At 41.2% G+C, this 16,734-nt stretch overlaps 1 protein-coding gene across 3 annotated transcripts in view; it reads right to left on the reverse strand.

Annotated features, from left to right (window-relative positions):
• Positions 1–436: 436 nt before the first annotated feature.
• LOC138301097 (DNA fragmentation factor subunit alpha-like) overlaps positions 437–16,734 on the reverse strand; it is a 67,014-nt gene continuing 50,716 nt past the window's right edge. For all 3 annotated transcript variants that reach the window (XM_069241201.1, XM_069241200.1, XM_069241202.1), the window contains exons 6-7: positions 7,839–7,984; positions 437–2,304 (exon numbers count right to left, since the gene is read on the reverse strand). In XM_069241201.1, coding sequence (XP_069097302.1) covers positions 2,101–2,304; positions 7,839–7,984 — 350 coding nt within the window. In that variant the 3' untranslated portion in view covers positions 437–2,100. The remainder of the gene's footprint in view (positions 2,305–7,838; positions 7,985–16,734) is intronic.

Consider the following 16,734-nt stretch of genomic DNA (forward strand, 5'->3'; position numbering starts at 1 on the left):
ATGCCACAAGTTGTTGATGGAACTGTAAATTGGAGAAATAATATTAGTGATACCAAAAATAATCCTCAAAAGAAGAAAAAAGATAAACAGACTTCACACATTACATTTCAAACTGCGGCCATGCAGTTGAAAAGAATGGCAATTGGATACAATTCCTGTATACAACAAGCTAAAAAAATTTATCTAAAAACGGTATCCACATATAGACAGAATATATTAATTTGCTTTTTGAGTCATATTAAAAGAGTAAAAAGCAAGGTCCTTCGACAAATGGCAGCGAAAGAGCATACAGACCATGAACAGTAGGTGCTGCATTCAGGAGGTTAAAAGGTGTGTTTATTGGCTTGTCAGGTATGAGTGATGCGCATGGGATGTGGTTGTACATATTACAAATGCAGGAGAGGCACTGTGGTCAATCAAAAAGGAAAACACAGACCAATGTTTAATGGTTTATTAGGTACCATACAAGCCTGGATGTAAAGTACTGCAAACATGTGGGGCAAAAATCTCTATTTGTGAATGGAAAGTTAAAGTGTTTGTGAGCAATTAACAGGAATTAAGAGAAAGTATGTTGGCTATGAAGATCCACTAGTAACAATGGTGGATGGGGATTTAAATTGCTGCTTGTGGATATGACCAAGAAGGCATCAGCATTATTAAAGGCAGAAACAGCTTTACAAGATGAGGAATATAATTTCCTTTGGCTACTGATGATGCACCAGTACTCCTGTGCAAAGCATTACTTTTACACGTAATTATTTTAATTTGTCTAACAACGAGTTTCTAAACACAATGTGTAGTTATGTAGAACTTTAAGATCATGGGCAAAACAAATGCTTGTCTAATTCATCGCTGCCATGGTATGCTTTTGTCCTGTACAATTGCAAACAACAGTCAACTGAACACCCGGGATGGTGCACTTCTAAAGTTCAAAATGGACACTGACCACAGTATTCTGCTTTTTAGTAACAAGCATATCCCTTGCGTTTAAACTTACATGGACAGCGCCATACTTGCCAGCATAGAATAGGCAAACTGCATTTTTCCACAACATAAAATGTGCCTTTGTAAGCAGCATAAATGAAGTCAACTCGGCGACAGCATAAATTAGAAACATTCGTGATGGTATGCAGATGGCTGGGAATTCCATCAGAGAAAACAACTTCTCAATTTGATTCAAGCACATAGGGAGGACCACTGGGATAGGTCAAAGGTACAACAGATGTCATCTATTGTTAAACATACCTAATCGAGAACTAGAATAATGACTATCTGAACCAAACCTCAACCATCTCAGACTTAGGTGCATCTCTAGGGTCAGCATAACAACATAAAATACTGGTGGAGTATAACCTGCATAAGTAGGTCAAATGCACATCAGAAGCTCAGACAGACTTTCAACACACCTATAGGTGCTATGATTACTAACTCACAATTGCTAGAGTTGGCCGTTAAGGAATTGTTGGCTAAGTTTGACTGTCACTGGTGCAAGAATGATGCGCTACCTCATGTTGAACTCAACTAAGACAACCCAACAACCGAGTGGAAAAAGCCCCCTAATGACTTGATGCAACAAACAGGGCTTCCCAATTAAATACTGTACAATAACCTCCTCCATGTGGGTGTCTGCGGTGTAGGCTGCAGAATATTACTTCGTTCAAATCTCCATGCAGGACTTTCTGTATTTAATGAGCCCAAAACCACTCAAAATTGAGTTTGCGCCAGATGCCCTTTAGTAAAAGTTAAAAAAACTAAAAGTTTTTTTTATTTTTTTAAACAACCTACATTTTTTAACACACTGACAGGTTAACTAAAATTACTCTTGAGCAGATCATTCGCACAGTAAATTACATTAGAAGAGCCTTTAAGTAAGCAACCAATAATTGTGTGTTTTTTTTTTTTTCAAAGAACACCTTGACACACTGATGTCTAAACATCACAAAGTACAGTTCCAAAGAGTTCGGATTGTGGAGTGTATTGCTCCCAAGGCCAGACAACACCCTACTGATGAGACCCTCGTGTTACCTAAGGCTCTGAAAAGGTGATGTTGTTTATACGTCCAGTGCTTTGTCTGTGCATTCTTGTACACCTCCTTATGGATCACTTCCTGCGCTTTGCTCGTGGCCTATGTCCCTCAGGTTGTGGTTTCCTGCCCTTTGAAAGACTGCTTAAAGAGCAAAGGGTGTGCACCTGCTTTAGGCGCCGTGACAACTCTTCTTGGCAGGCCTCCTGCAGAGTCCTCACCTTGGGCTTGTCCCATCCCAACTCCAGAGCTAGGGTGTCCGTGTCTTTCTTGCAAACGGTCTGAAGAAGAAGAAGCAAAGAGCATTACAAAGCGAGCTCCTGAACATGCATCCAAAGGAAGTCCTGATCAATATCAGATTTTCAGAATAACCAGAGACTATGTATAGAGTTTTACTATAGATTTTTAAAAAAAATATATTTATTTATTAAAATCCCCTGAAAATCTGTGTTCGGTCATTCTGGACTTCTGGAAGAACAGGACTTGTACAACAACATTTTCAAATATCCCCCTCCGACATGCTTAGAATCCCTCGGGGCTCACACCCCCATCCTCATAAAAATAGAATTAATTTAAACCTTGCCTATTTAAGTCCCTCTCTGTCTCATTCACTCATGTCTCCCCACCTCGCTGTAAGTCAGGCTGGTGAACCTATAGCACCAGTTAAGTCACGCTGACCCAAGTCTCACCTCTAGCTGTAGGTTAGACCGGCTGGCCACACAGGATGCCTTGCACCTCACTCATTTTCAATGAAGGTTTACACAGATTGACTAGGTGTAGGTGGAGCAGGCACGATCCCCGACTCTTCTCCAGTAGCAGTGCAGGATGGCTAAGCCTAGATTCTCAATTAGCAACATTCTGGGTGAGTGAACCTTTGGCCCTTAAGTTAGGAAACCGACCTCAGCCTGTCAGTTGTCCAGGCTGACCCAGAATCGTCTTCAGCAGCAGGTTCAGCAACATTAATTCAGAATAGCATGTAGCAAAAGGTTGGACAGCCTGAACCTGGACTCCCCTTAAGCAGTAGTTTTCACAGGATGACAACAGACTCATCTCCAGCAACACAAGGTCACTAAAGGTTTCCCCTATTACTTACAGATGATCCTTATTACTTAGAGTTCACTTATTCCTCTATGAGGCAATTTGAAGTCTACTCCACTGAACACAACATTCCCTCCATGTACCTCGTCTACCTAACTACATTACATATGTTCCTTTTTTTCAACCTAAGGCTCCTCCCACATACTCTCTTATCAAACACATTTCTCCTCTCTACAATACCTGTTAATACCAATCAGTAACATTAATGGGTGGGAGAAGGCAGGGAATCTAGGTCTTTCACAAGCAAGTACTGAACTCAGGGTAATGATGATTAATGATGAGCATGCACAGCATTACCCTCCTTAACCTCCTCCTTCATCATAGACTTTAACCTTTGGGGACAGTCAATCAAGTATCAAGTCGAGTGCAATGGTAACAAATAACCATGACACAGCTGCCATCCAACATCTGTGTGTTAGCACCATAAGGTTGCTAGTATCCTAAGACTCACCACATCAGTCTGCATTTGTTATAATGCACAAACGTATGTAGGGACTTCAAGGTATTTGCACTGCAGATGCTTGGTAATGAAAGGAGGTTATACATATGACGAGGCCACCACACAGTTTAAAATTAACCAGAACGGCGAAGAAGCTATCATGGTCTTAGGCAAACAAACTCCGAGTGAAGGCATATGAAACATAGGTATGTATGTAGGAGGTATTTGTATAGCCTAAAACTAGCCAAAGGCAGTGAATCTTTGAAGCCTCTCACTAAGGGTAGCTGGAGTTGGCTTCATGGGCTGGCCATGTATCACAAGCAAAGACTCCGAAACTCTGGGCATCAGTGCATACATATAATAGACCTTCAAACATGAACCACAATCAAGGAAGGACACCTCATCCTAAGAATGGTTAGTTAAAAGTGAAGGACAGACCAAATGATGCTGTCTTTAAAAACTGACTACACCTTTGTCCTAAAACTACTACACCGGAAAGTAAACAAAAGACGAGATTTGTGATCAAAGACAACCCTCAACTCTCTTACCATAAAACTTCTTGCAGTTGCTCAAGGTGATGAACCTCAAGAACTTGCGGGGGAGAGGGAGATAACAAACATTGCACGAGGGAACCTACAGACATCCTGATGGGCATCAAACCTTTTAACATGTACAGCAGATCATTCTGAGATCTCTGTCACTCTTGCCCACCCGCCATCATAGAAGATCTCAGCACTTGAATAGGTGCCATCTGCTTCCACAAAGCACTGACTAACATGTCACAAAGAGCCTTTGGTGAAAAATCCAATACCAGGAAGAAATCAATCAACAGAGGAAGTACCATTACACTACAGCTACTGGAAGAAATGGCTACTTGTAGAGAATATACTACTAGGGTCTCCTTCAGGCTAGACTCCTGCATCGGCCCTCCAACCTTCTCAAGCCCTAGCCATTACATATTCAAACTTCTAGTAAAAAATTAGCATGAGTGTTGGCAAAATCACTGTGTAATCTCCTGAAACATCTTTGGCAAAAGGTGTAAATTGCTGGATGATGGAAATATTAGATTTAGTAGATCAGCACAAACAGTTCATACTTACTCAGCACCATTAAGTAGTCAAAAGGTTACATGCAGCCCTTTACAAAACTCTTTGGTAGATAAATAAATTGCTAGTAGAAGTCAATCTGCTCAGGTTCAGATCCTTGACCCCAGACTGACCACAGGATAAATCAGATGCCTCACTCACAGTATGCAAGTTGAGATAAATGTATGAAACATTAATTTCTTAAACCATCCAGTATTGACATATTTTAATCAAATCAGGTGTACCCACTAAATAAAGGAGAAATCTGTTCGCATGAACTGAAGAGTCAAGGGAGACACCCCCTACACCAGATGGGGAGAAATAAGTCAGAACCCAGTAACCTGTTGAACACATTGCCTCTAGCATCTCATACTCCAGTGATTGCAATGTGTGAAAATGTGCCCCATTAGGGGTTTGGTGTGCAACCTGGTCAAATGCACAATACCTCAAAGCAAACAATGAACATAAAACAAAAACACTTAGTATCAGCTATCCCTCACCCACAGAGTAAAGCTATTCCTCTCAGAAGATATCGTGAGAATGACCATAAACGTTCTTCTGACACTTGGCAATGACAGTAAGGTTTGAAGATCTCCACTCGCTGCCCCTGCTCGTCTGTATTGCCTTTAAGAACAAATGCATCACCTCCAAACCAGCCCATAATCCACTGTCATTCATGATAAAATCCTCTGAGCAAGTAAATATGACCAGCACCTGAGAATAGACAGATTGGAGACCAGGAAGTGCAGGCAAGAGGAAACAATGCAGACACTAGGCATTTTGCTACCACGCACCAAGGGTATAGATATCCATCACACAGAAACCGACCTCCTTTAGAAAAAAAAGGGCAAGGGCCTACTGTTCAAAAAACATCTCACCACTTGGCATCCACACAACTTTTTTACCAACAGTAAAAAGGTCCTCATCTACCCTTACATTGCTATTTTCACTTACACAACCCCGCTTTGTTCCCCCGTATCACAATTCCCCTGTTATGGCCCCACCTACCTAAAGACTTCTACTGCCATTCGTAATGCTGCATTCCAGCCTGGCTTCACCTTCATCTGAACATCCTTCCCTCTCTAACCCCCTCCATTGAGTAATTTGTATCATTACCTGTACTATACAAATGTTTTATAGGTAGACACATACAGAGTTATGATGACAGCCCACTGAACTAAAAAAAAAAAATGGATAACATATAGTGAGTTCCAGAAGCTCATTTGCGTGATTAATGGGGCCAATTCTATTGCCTATTTACCAACATAGGGTAAAGGAAAAAAGGTTTGACTCTGCTCCAGTGGCCATTACTAGGTTCATGTACTGGAACACCCAGTTAAAACTCTTGGAGCTCATTCCAGTGTAGTAGCAACACAGTGAGGTGCACCTCCGAAACTAGAGCTTCTGGGTTCAACCCAGTAAGGTATCGGTGTGAGCCAGATAAACTCAGAACCGGACGGCATGCAGAATATCATATCCTCATAAGTCTATATGGCCTATTGAGAAACAGCGTAATTCCATCCCTATGATTAAGTACTGGCATCAGTGGTGCAGCTTCTACGAAGATGCAATGATGCAGTTCCAAATAAACTCTGGGGATCAAAGGAGCAGCACAGATACTACCCAGGCAAATGCAGCTCCCAAAACAGCGCAAACAATAGTTTACTGAACAATCTATAGGATCCAACCAATAGTGACATCGGTCTAACAAGGTTTATATGACAGAATCAACTGTAAAGCTAAGGGAGAGGCGAGGCGCACAGAAGAAAGAAGTATTAGGTGTGGTGTGTATCCACGTGAGCAGGATAGATTGTAAAGGAATGATAGATTAGTAGCAGAGTTTGTCACAGAAAAGGTGAATGCTTATTTTTCAAGAACAGCAGTCTAGTTTGAAGAACGAAGATTCAAGGTATTGAGCTCAAGCGGTATTGATGTGTCTTGTACGGAACCTAAATATGACCAAACAGAAAAGTTGAACACAAACTTGCACTTAACCTTCCTCCCTTTACCTGGATAACATGATAACATGTTAAGAGGCTGACAGCTAGCACGTCACCTAAAGCCGATCAAGTGCAAATGTATGAGCTACCGCAAAGAGAGGCAAGAGCAGAAAGGCTTAGGTCAAGTGAGTGTAGGAAGGGGAGGGTAGAGGTGTAGGGGGCTTGACACGAGAAACAGGGAACAAGTGTAAAACAATAAAAATTGTGTGAAGGTACTGGAGTGAACAAAGAGTGAGTTTGAAAAAAAACAAGGCAATCTATTCCCAGAACACACACTCTTAGGTCACTCCAATCTTAGTAGATAACTATAACTTAACAAGAATTTCTAGTTTTACATCCATCTGATTTGATTTTTTCAGCCAGGTGAAGAGAAAACCACATTGGTTTGTCTCCTGAAGTACATACACTCTTTTCCCTTGCAAGTGCTGTGAAGAAGAATCACGAGGAAATCAGCTCAGTCTATAGGATAGATAAATGTAATCTGGATATTCAGCTATATACAGACAACCTTTAGCTGTCAGACTGAGTGACTCCCAAACCAGCATTTGCTGACTCAAAGTGCTGAAAGTAAAACCTGTGTTCCCTGCAGGGTGGCTTAAGTAAAACATAATGGATCAGACCCTCTACGAGATGCAGTCTGTTTCATGATGGCAGAGGCACTTTGGTAAGTGAATTTTAAAGTATGTCAGTGTTGAGGATATTTTCTTGTTTAGGAGGAGGCCACAGAAGTTTTATTTCTAAATCCACTTCACCTTTTTATTAGTGCTGTTCAGCACTGCTGTTGCTCACTTCTGTCTATACATCTCATCTCAACAGTTTACACAATCATCACCAAAATATCCACTGCAGTCTCGTCCTAGAATTCAAACAAACAAACAAAAAAAGAGTAATAATGGTTGATGTGTTTAGTTTAATCAAGCATGTGTTGGCATCCATAATCTTTCCCCTTACTGCAGCTGCTGCTTCAGTAGGCTGACCTCCAGCATCCAGCAGTTAGTCAAGCAGACTTAACCAAGGTTTTTTGCCAGAGCAGTTTGACATGTGATCCCAAAATGGCCTTTAGCTCAAATTGGACATGCAGACCACTTATGTTCAGCTGCAGGGTTGATACACAGACCCCAGAATGTAATTTTGAACTGGCAGACATCATATGTGTTTGTTCCGAGAGACTGCACAGGTAATTCTGGACTCACCTCCAGCTGCAGGTTGGACAGGCTTATCTCAGGGCTACTTTTCTCCTTTATTAAAGAAAGTATTTGGCAACTGAGGTGGATGTTATGCGATCTCCCAACGCTGAAACTTATGTCCACTTCGTCAGTGGCTTGGCCTGTGGAAGATCCTATAAGAGAAAGACATTTTTTGTTTAGTCCCAACATGGTCTACATTCAGCTTTACAGTGTGAGGATAGCTCCTGTAATGAATCAAATACATCGTGCATAACAGAGAAGACTAGAAGCAGCAGATCAAATGCATGACTTTGTAAAGACAACTTTCTTCCCTGCCAACACAAGTAAGTTGACATTGCAGAGATGCTCTGGTATTTCAAGACACACATTCACTTTCACAAAGTGGGTCCAAAGGTACTACTTGTTAATTATTCGGACCAGTGTTTGAGGAAGCAGTACTTTGTAGACAATTACACTGCATGATTTTCAGAGAAGGAAAGGTTGATGGTCATCATGGAGTGTTGGTGTTGACTGGATTCAAGTTGTGCAAGCAGCAGTGCCAGTGAACTCTTGTGAGTGCAGAAAGATGACGGCCTTCTTAGATCTTTAGGTGTAACTTTCCTCGTGATTCATGGCGTCCTCTGCTAGGCAACTGTGTTACAATGTTGCTGCAGCCAGGACCTTGCTACTTGGATATCTTACTGCAAGCACCCAGACAGGAGTGTCCTTTCGATATTTTATTTTACAAAGAAGTATATTGCATACTGTTGAAATAATGAATTTTGAACCACTACTTGCATATTTATTTGAACTCTCAGGTCTAGGCTTTTGTGTAATATTAACAGTAGTAGTCTTTAGCTTTTATTTCTGTCAAAAACCATAAGAAACACAAATATCACAAAATATAATACATTCGAGACCTTAACACAATATCTTATTCCAATAAAAATATTCACAGTAATACAAGCTTTAATGTAAATAGTAAATAAAACAAATGTTAAGGAAAAGGAAAAATCTAATTCAATCTTGATTAAATGTTTAAATCCTCCTGCTGCCGCACTAAGCTAACAGCAAAAAGATATCTACTCAGGTTAAACACAATAGGCTCTGTCAAATCTGACTTTAAAATACGCAATGCCTCTATAGGTCGCCTAGTCCCCAAGTTTCAACACATAGGTTTGACCCATTTCTTTCTACCATTAGTGTAAGATGGGCAAAAAACAAAACATGTGCAGTATTTTCTTTGGTGTTCAAAATGTACAGAGTGCAGTTGACCACCTGGCCGTATTTGCCTTGATCAGTAAAATATGAAAACAAAACTTAATAAAAGGAGTTTTTGCTAATTGTGGTTGCACAGTGTCCAGGTAGAGTTCAAACCCTGGGGAAGGTTTAATATTTAAAAACTTGTGCAGAAAGACTACCAATACTAGAGTTACTCTGTGCACTATTTAATATGTATACGCAGTAGGTTTGTTTCAAAATCTTTTTGGATTGAGCAGTTAGTGAAGTTGGCTCCTCCCAAAAATGCCTCAAATCTAACTTGTTAAATCAGAGCCATACATGGCAAAACCATGGGAAAGTGTTGCTTCCATCTAAATCCAGTAATTCCCTCAATCCCTTTCTATAGGAAGTGAGTTTGTGAGTAACCCAGAGTCTTGCTCAAAGAAATAAAGGTATCAAGATGGCTAAATGCTCTAATCTCTGATGCCAAGATCTCAGTACACTGGTAACATAGGTGTGCACTCTGGGAGGCAGAGTAACTTACGTGCAAATGTGTTTTCACCTACAGTAAGTGGGTCCAGTTTACCCCTTGCCCCCACAGGTCTGCCCCATAAAGCGCTGCTGTTTAGGCCTTATATTTGTAAACCTCCAGGGTTGGTGGGAAGGTCTTGGATTTAGTGGCTTGATTCTTTTTGATAACTGCCATAGAAGTCTGTGGCAGGGTTGCTTTGGATTTTAATGTTTTAAATTTCCATGAAAATTTTGTATCTATTGTGATACCAAGGTGCTAAAATTGGCCACATGTTCCAATTTTTGTTTGTGGGTTGTGATGTTTTTCCTAAAGAACTTATGCGGTCTTATGGCCATATATTTAGTTTTGTTTGAATTCATTTTTAAAACCTTTAACCTACCGTAATCATTGAACCTACCTAATAATCTTTGCAAACCCCTTCGGTGTCTGAGTCATCAAGATTGTGTCATAAGCAAATAATAATGCCGGTGTTGCAATCATGCTTCTCCACGACTAGGTGGGATTCCATCTCAACAGATGCTGTACTACGTCATTTACGTACAGCGAAAAAAAGTGTGGGTGGCAACATGCATCCCTGTCTAACACCCTTTTTAATTGGTATAGCCTCTGTAATTTCACCCACAGGACTGCAGTAGACTTTAGAGTAAGTATCTTGGTGTAGTCTGGCTATCTGTCCCAAGAGCTCATTGGGAACATCTTGTTTTTTCAATGTATCCCATATTAGCCCCCTTGGGACCAAGTCAAAAGCTGCTTTTAAGTCCACAAAGGCTATGTACAGATGGACCGCCCCTTCAATTTGTTGTATTTCCTACAAAAAAGCCTAAAGACCTGGTTGGTTGTGCTGACTCTTGGTCTAAAGCAGAGGTCTTCAAACTGTGAGTCGCAACCTCCATGGGGGCCGTGGAGTCATCAGAAGTGATGCACGCATTCCTAACCCACTTCTGCCTCGAATCCAAATCGTCTTCATTTTGGAAAACAACAACCGTCCTGGGACGGTTAATTTAGATTGTTTAGAAAGCTTCAACTGAATTGTCATTCGGTGAGTCTCCTGTTAAGTGAATCCGAGGGAGGGGCAGGCATCTAAACAAGTGTTTTTGTCAGTGTGCCTGCTTGCCTGAAAGAAATGCAAATATGCGCTACCAGTTATTCTGCAAATGTAAACTGTAATCTGCAAGTGTAAAGGATGCTTGGGAGCCCGTACTGATCGGATCACTGGAAGCTTTGTGATGACAAAGATTTAACTTTTTTGAGTGATAGTAAAAAGAGTTAACAACTGAACCATGAAGTGCATGCTTTTAATTGTAATTGTATTTACATAGTGTTTTCTACACCTAAGGAGCTGTTGAAGGGTCAGTTATGTTAAAAAAAAAAAGTGTGTATTGCGTATATGGTCTGCGTATTACTAAAATCTGTATTATGGAAGCACTATTTTATGGTAAAACATTTTGCTCATTTTGTATTAGTCTATTTTATAGTGTGTTTAATGCAAATATACATTTCTGTCCTCTCCAATTACACACAGACCTCTGCAGTGCATTAACTAAGAGGTTTCATAATGCACTACAGTGCATTTCCCACTGACTAACAACTTTCTTTCATTTATTTTTATTTATGCTGGCTGTTATAAAAAACATACAGAATATATGGAAGCTTATTTATGAGAGGTTTGCGTCACCGGAGCATCACTTTTTTTTATGCTCCGGCAGCACAAGCCTGTCAATCATACCTATGAGGCGACGCAAAGCCAGCCTATGTGGCTTTGCATGGTCTTATAGATATGGAGAATGGCAAAGCAGTGCAAGCTGCTGCGTTGCCTCACTCTGCGCCAAGGAGGTGTCCCATGGGCCTTTCGACGGCTGTTCCCACGCAACACCCGTGGATTTTGACGCTGCCCCAGATTTTAAAATTCACGTAAACTGGAGCAGTGCTAAAACCTTATGTCTCCCCGGAGCAGACGTAATGAGGAGAAATGGTCTCTTCTAAACTAAAATGAGGAACATATGTTATGGCTTGATTCAGTTAAGTAGAAGTCAAACCGAATAGAGATTGTGAAGGCGCCGGAATAGGCTTGGGTAAAATGTCTACTCCAAGTACCAGGGTCAAGGCAATGATCTCTGGTGGTGAAGCCCTCTTTGTTAACATGAATGACTATTTCCCAAAACATAACAGTAACTTTGGGCCTCATTACAAGGTTAGCGGGTGACCGCTGGTCTGCCGGCCAGCCCCTTGGGGAGAAGACTCCCATTGAGCTGGCACCCGGCCCTATATGATGTTTCCACTGGGCTGACAGGCAGAAACCTCCTTATTAGAGGTTTCTGCCAGTCAGCCCCGGGGAAACAGTGCAGCATCATTGGCATCCGCTCCTTATGGAGCCGATGCAGTTGCATAGAAGGGGACCCCAGCACCCTCGGAATGCGCACTGTCTGCTATAGAGAGTGCAGTGCAGGCCCACCGTGCCCCCCCAGCACTGCCTTTCTGCCATCCTTTTCATCCATGAAAAGGCTGACAGAAAGGGGACTTGTGGTCAGCATGGCGATGATGAACTCAGCGCTACCGTTGCTGACCACGACTTCAACTACCGCCATCCTGTCAGGAACCATGGTCCTCGCAATGGCAGCGGTCCCCTGGCGGTCTGACCGCCGGGGTCGTAATCTGGAGGTCAGACGCCAGGAGTCGGCGGTCCATTCACCAGACTTGTAATGAGGCTTTGGGCAGCTACAATCGGGTCATTCCAGCTGGCCTCATTTCAATTTCTTTCGGCTAAGGTTACCACTTTCCTATATTCCGGTCTTGCGTCTCTCACTAGTTCCATATTTTTGGACCTGAGGGCCATTAGTGATCTCTTCCTGGCTACTCAACAATCCTTAGGGTACCAGGGACTGTTCAATGGATGCCTAGCTGTACCAGTGTTAGAACGTTTCGAATTAGGCTTAGTCAGATATGGTTTAATTTTCTCTATCAAGGTATAGTGGATATTTAATATAGGAATATTTGAGAGTGGTTTATCTGCTAAGGGTAGTATAAAATTGGCAAATGCATTGTATATCCCTGTCAAGGTGTCAAGTTTGTTCGCTATAAGTGGCCATATGACTGACCTACGGTTGTTACTGATAATAAGCTGAATTGAATTATCTGATGTAATCAGGGCCTGAGAGTCAAATAACGTCCCTGACAATACCATACACATTGGTTGATGTTCACTATCTTCTCTGTTATCCACCTTAAAGTCTATCAAACAACTCCAAGTTGTGGTGCTTGCCAGAACATAATCAATTCCAAATTCACTGTCGCCTCTTTTAAAGATAAATGCATTTGGTCTGTCGGATGGCAATATGTGTAATATTAAATACTCATGTGAAGAAATAGGATGGGTTTAAAAGAAAATTGTATTCATTTTCATGAACACTGTACAAGGGATTAGATTTCTAGTCTGCCTATACATTGCTAAGAAAAGGGAACATTAGGATTTTAATGGAATTCCTTATTATCTCAGTTGTATAGAAGTAAAGTAGAAACCATGCTAATCATCTAGGAGCGCGTATAGGGATGAAGCCTACTGTGGTTATTTTAAACTTAGGAGAGTGGTTTTCATGCACTTGTGTTTTTGAGATATTTCTGGTTAGTTTCTAGGATTTCCTAGTTTCCTCTCCAAGTGTAGAGGTTTGGTTATACAAATATACTATGGTATATCTGGTCATAATTATAGTTATCTTTAGTTTTCTATGACCAGTTACTTAAGACATCTCTTATTGTGCAGAAATCTGGTACAGCTTATAGACCTCTATTACCCCAGAAGTGATGTGGGAGCGTTTTGGTTCCTGTGTCAGTATTTTTGTCTATTATCCGATTCCTTGCTTTTACCACTGGCGCTAACGTAGTATATATGGTCTTTGGTGGGACCCTTCTGCTAGAAGATGCACATACGGCTAGTGCTATCCTGATGCTCACCCATTAAAATGACACCAATATTCATTAACTTGTGATTGTAAGGAATCCCATTTAACAGATCAACCTGCAGAGTGCAAGGCAGCGAGTCCTTCCCAAAAAAGGAGTTCAATTACATTACCTCCGGATCCCAGAACCTGACACCTAAAGTCCTGTCTGTGAGCTTCTAAAATTGAAAGATTTTCGGTTAGACCCAAGTTTTGACGAGGGTGCATAGAAAGACATTTTAACCTCTCCTGGCATTCCTGCAGTCATCAGTAAGTAACACAAACTCAAAATATTTTGTAATGTAATGGAAATGACAGAAACATACGACATCCTAAAATAATAAATGAATGCAGTACCTCGAATGGTGTTATTAAGTGTAGTTTTTAATACGCACTGGGGGAAAGGGAAAGAGTCTCACAGAACCTTGCAATCTGAACCTGAAGGAAATGGTGGTGTTCTCCTCCCTGGTACCGAGAAGGAATAAACAAATAAACAACTCAGTAATGCAGGAAGAAAGCGGGCAGAAGTCTGATCCTTGCTGAAAAGTACCCACCTCCTCTCTTTCCAATTTAAACAACAAATGACCAATCAGGCATAGAAATTGTAAGTAACAGGAATAGGAATGATGAGATATGCTTGCTGTTTCTTCCATGGGGATTTACTTGTCCTCTTATTTTGTATGAAGGTTGAGACTCAACATTAAAATGGACATTTCAATTTATTTGGAAGACTGGGTAGAAAAGTTTATTTTGCAGAATTGAAAGTATGAAAGACAAGGTAAAGATAGGGTAGGTTACTAACATTGAGTTCCGATATGGAGAATGTCTTTCCAATTTTTCCTAAAAAATATAGAGCACTGATATTTGGTCTTTCAAACAAATACTATATATAAATATTGTAAAATGTAAGATCTGCTATCTTCAGTATCTTATTTTGTTCCAACCTATCAAGATCACATTTTGTTTGGTGACGCTACTTTTACACAGAACCATTTGCACTTCATGCTTCAGTATTCATATTTTTATTTTACTTTATTTAATTCCAGCCATTTCGGCAAGGAGCATCACAGCACTTTAGAGAACACACTGTAGCTATATTATCTTAAACAGATCCTATGCCAAGGTCAGTGTAGTCTGGCTAATAGCTGTTATAGAACTCAGGGTGTTATACAGAGGGGAAGTAGGAAACTAACTTGAGTAATCTTGAAATGCACACAAATGTTTTTATATATTTAAATTTTTTAATTTGTACATTATGTTTCACATTTACCTTTATAGCTCATCATGGGCTGCTAGGATGTTTTTGGAAGAGAGAACTGAGATGCATTGCAGACAATCAGTGCTTAATTTGAGCCGGTGGTTTCCGGTGCTGGTCACAGGCACTTAATTTTGAGGGCTGGCACGCATTTTTCTGCCTCAAGCATTTACTACGAGCAAAAGACACATGGGAATGACGGAGGAAGAGAAAAATGAAAAAGCGTCACAAAGGGAGAAAGCAGAAAGCTACAAGAGTGAGCTGAAGCGCCAGGGAGTCGCTGTCAATGGATTAAAGTGGCCAGAGATGGTTTTAGGATTAGGCTGCCTCAGTATTCTGTGCTCCCACATTTAATTGCAGCACTCTCGTGTTTCAAGGGAGAACTTTGGGCACCGGCAGGTTTTTATTTACAATTTAAGCACTGCAGACAATACAGTGACTATGAACCTAACCCTCTATGACCTCAAAAGGCATGGCATATCAGCGAAGCAACTTTTCAAATCAGGGATATCTTTGGCAAGGATGAGGAATACTCCTAAGGGATGTAACGAGATCAGACTGTGACATAAGTCCCCTCACTTATTGCTAGGATTGATTTGGCTGATCTATCCAGCATGCTTGTTAAATGGGAGTCCCATTCACTAGCAGTTTATCAGATTGAGCTATTTTTAGGACCTACTTGCCCCTTCTGCCGAGTTGACAAAGAACAGGTGCTCTGTTCAGTCAGTAAGCGAAGGAGCAATAAAGACGCCTTTAAATCTTGTTCTTTTCACATTTGTTCTGTGTTCAGAGAGAGAGGTCAAAAGTCTGTTTGTCTTCTAACAATTTTCCTGTTGACTGCAGAGTTCCAGGATTCTGTGATGTCAACTGCATGACCCGCTGTAAAAAGAGTGTGAAATGAGGCTGTGGAGAGTTAGGTTTTTCCTAACACTCAGCAAGTCAACTGTGCAAATATTTCAAAATATGTTTCAGTAGTTGTGAAAGCCCATTTTTGTACTTCTGTGTAATGAAAAAATATTTTAATAGAATTAAAACAAATCAGAACACTTTACTTGGTGATGTGCAAAGGATAAATATGCGTTCTGAAAAATATTTTCAGAGATTATTGTTAATACACTATATAGTTTTATCAGTAAAGCTGCAAGTTGGTGGGAAGATTTAAGGACATTTTTTGGAAATTTACTGTCTGTAAATGACAGTGTAATACCACATCATGCTTCAGTGATATATTTATTAAAAGTGGGCATTTAAATATAAACTGAGAAACATTCCTGCCCTGATGGCAATGCTGTTAGTAAACTGAGAAGCAGGTCATGGATGATGTGTCCCCTATATGTGGGCTAGATTCTTATTATACATGGAGCAAACATTTATGACGTCATTACGAGTGTGGCAGTCTTAAGACCTCCACACTTGTGGTGGCAGTCGGACTGCCGCCAAAGTGGCAGTCCGACCTCCATATTACGACTGTGGTGAAAGCGCCACAGTGGGACCTCTGGCACCGCCACTTTTAGGCTGGACGACGGCCTGGTGGTGCTGGCGGTCTTAATCCGCCAGGACTACTGTGTCTGCCAGCTTTTGCATGCAAAGGCTGTCCGAGATGGCCAGGGGCCCCCATGGGCAGTGCAGGGGCCCCCATGGACAGCTCCTTTGCGCTTTTCACTGACTGATTTACAGACAGTGAAAGGCACAACAGGTGCCATTGCACTCGACACACTGCAACAATACCGCCGGCTCAATTACGGGCTGCTGTCAATGTTGTGGTGAGTTTCCCGCTGGCCCATCAGGCAACTCGTAATAGGGCCAGCGGGTGGAAGACCAGAGTGGCGGTCTTCTGACCCAAAGAATTTGGCGGGCAGCCTTCGCTGCCCACCAAACTCATAATGAGGCCATTAGTCTATTAAATCAAACAAAATGTTTTTTTGTACAGCAAAAATGCTGAGCTCACATAATTGAAGGTGCACTCATATGTGAGAATGAAGA

Source organism: Pleurodeles waltl, chromosome 6 (assembly GCF_031143425.1).
Source record: "Pleurodeles waltl isolate 20211129_DDA chromosome 6, aPleWal1.hap1.20221129, whole genome shotgun sequence".
Taxonomy (NCBI): domain Eukaryota; kingdom Metazoa; phylum Chordata; class Amphibia; order Caudata; family Salamandridae; genus Pleurodeles; species Pleurodeles waltl.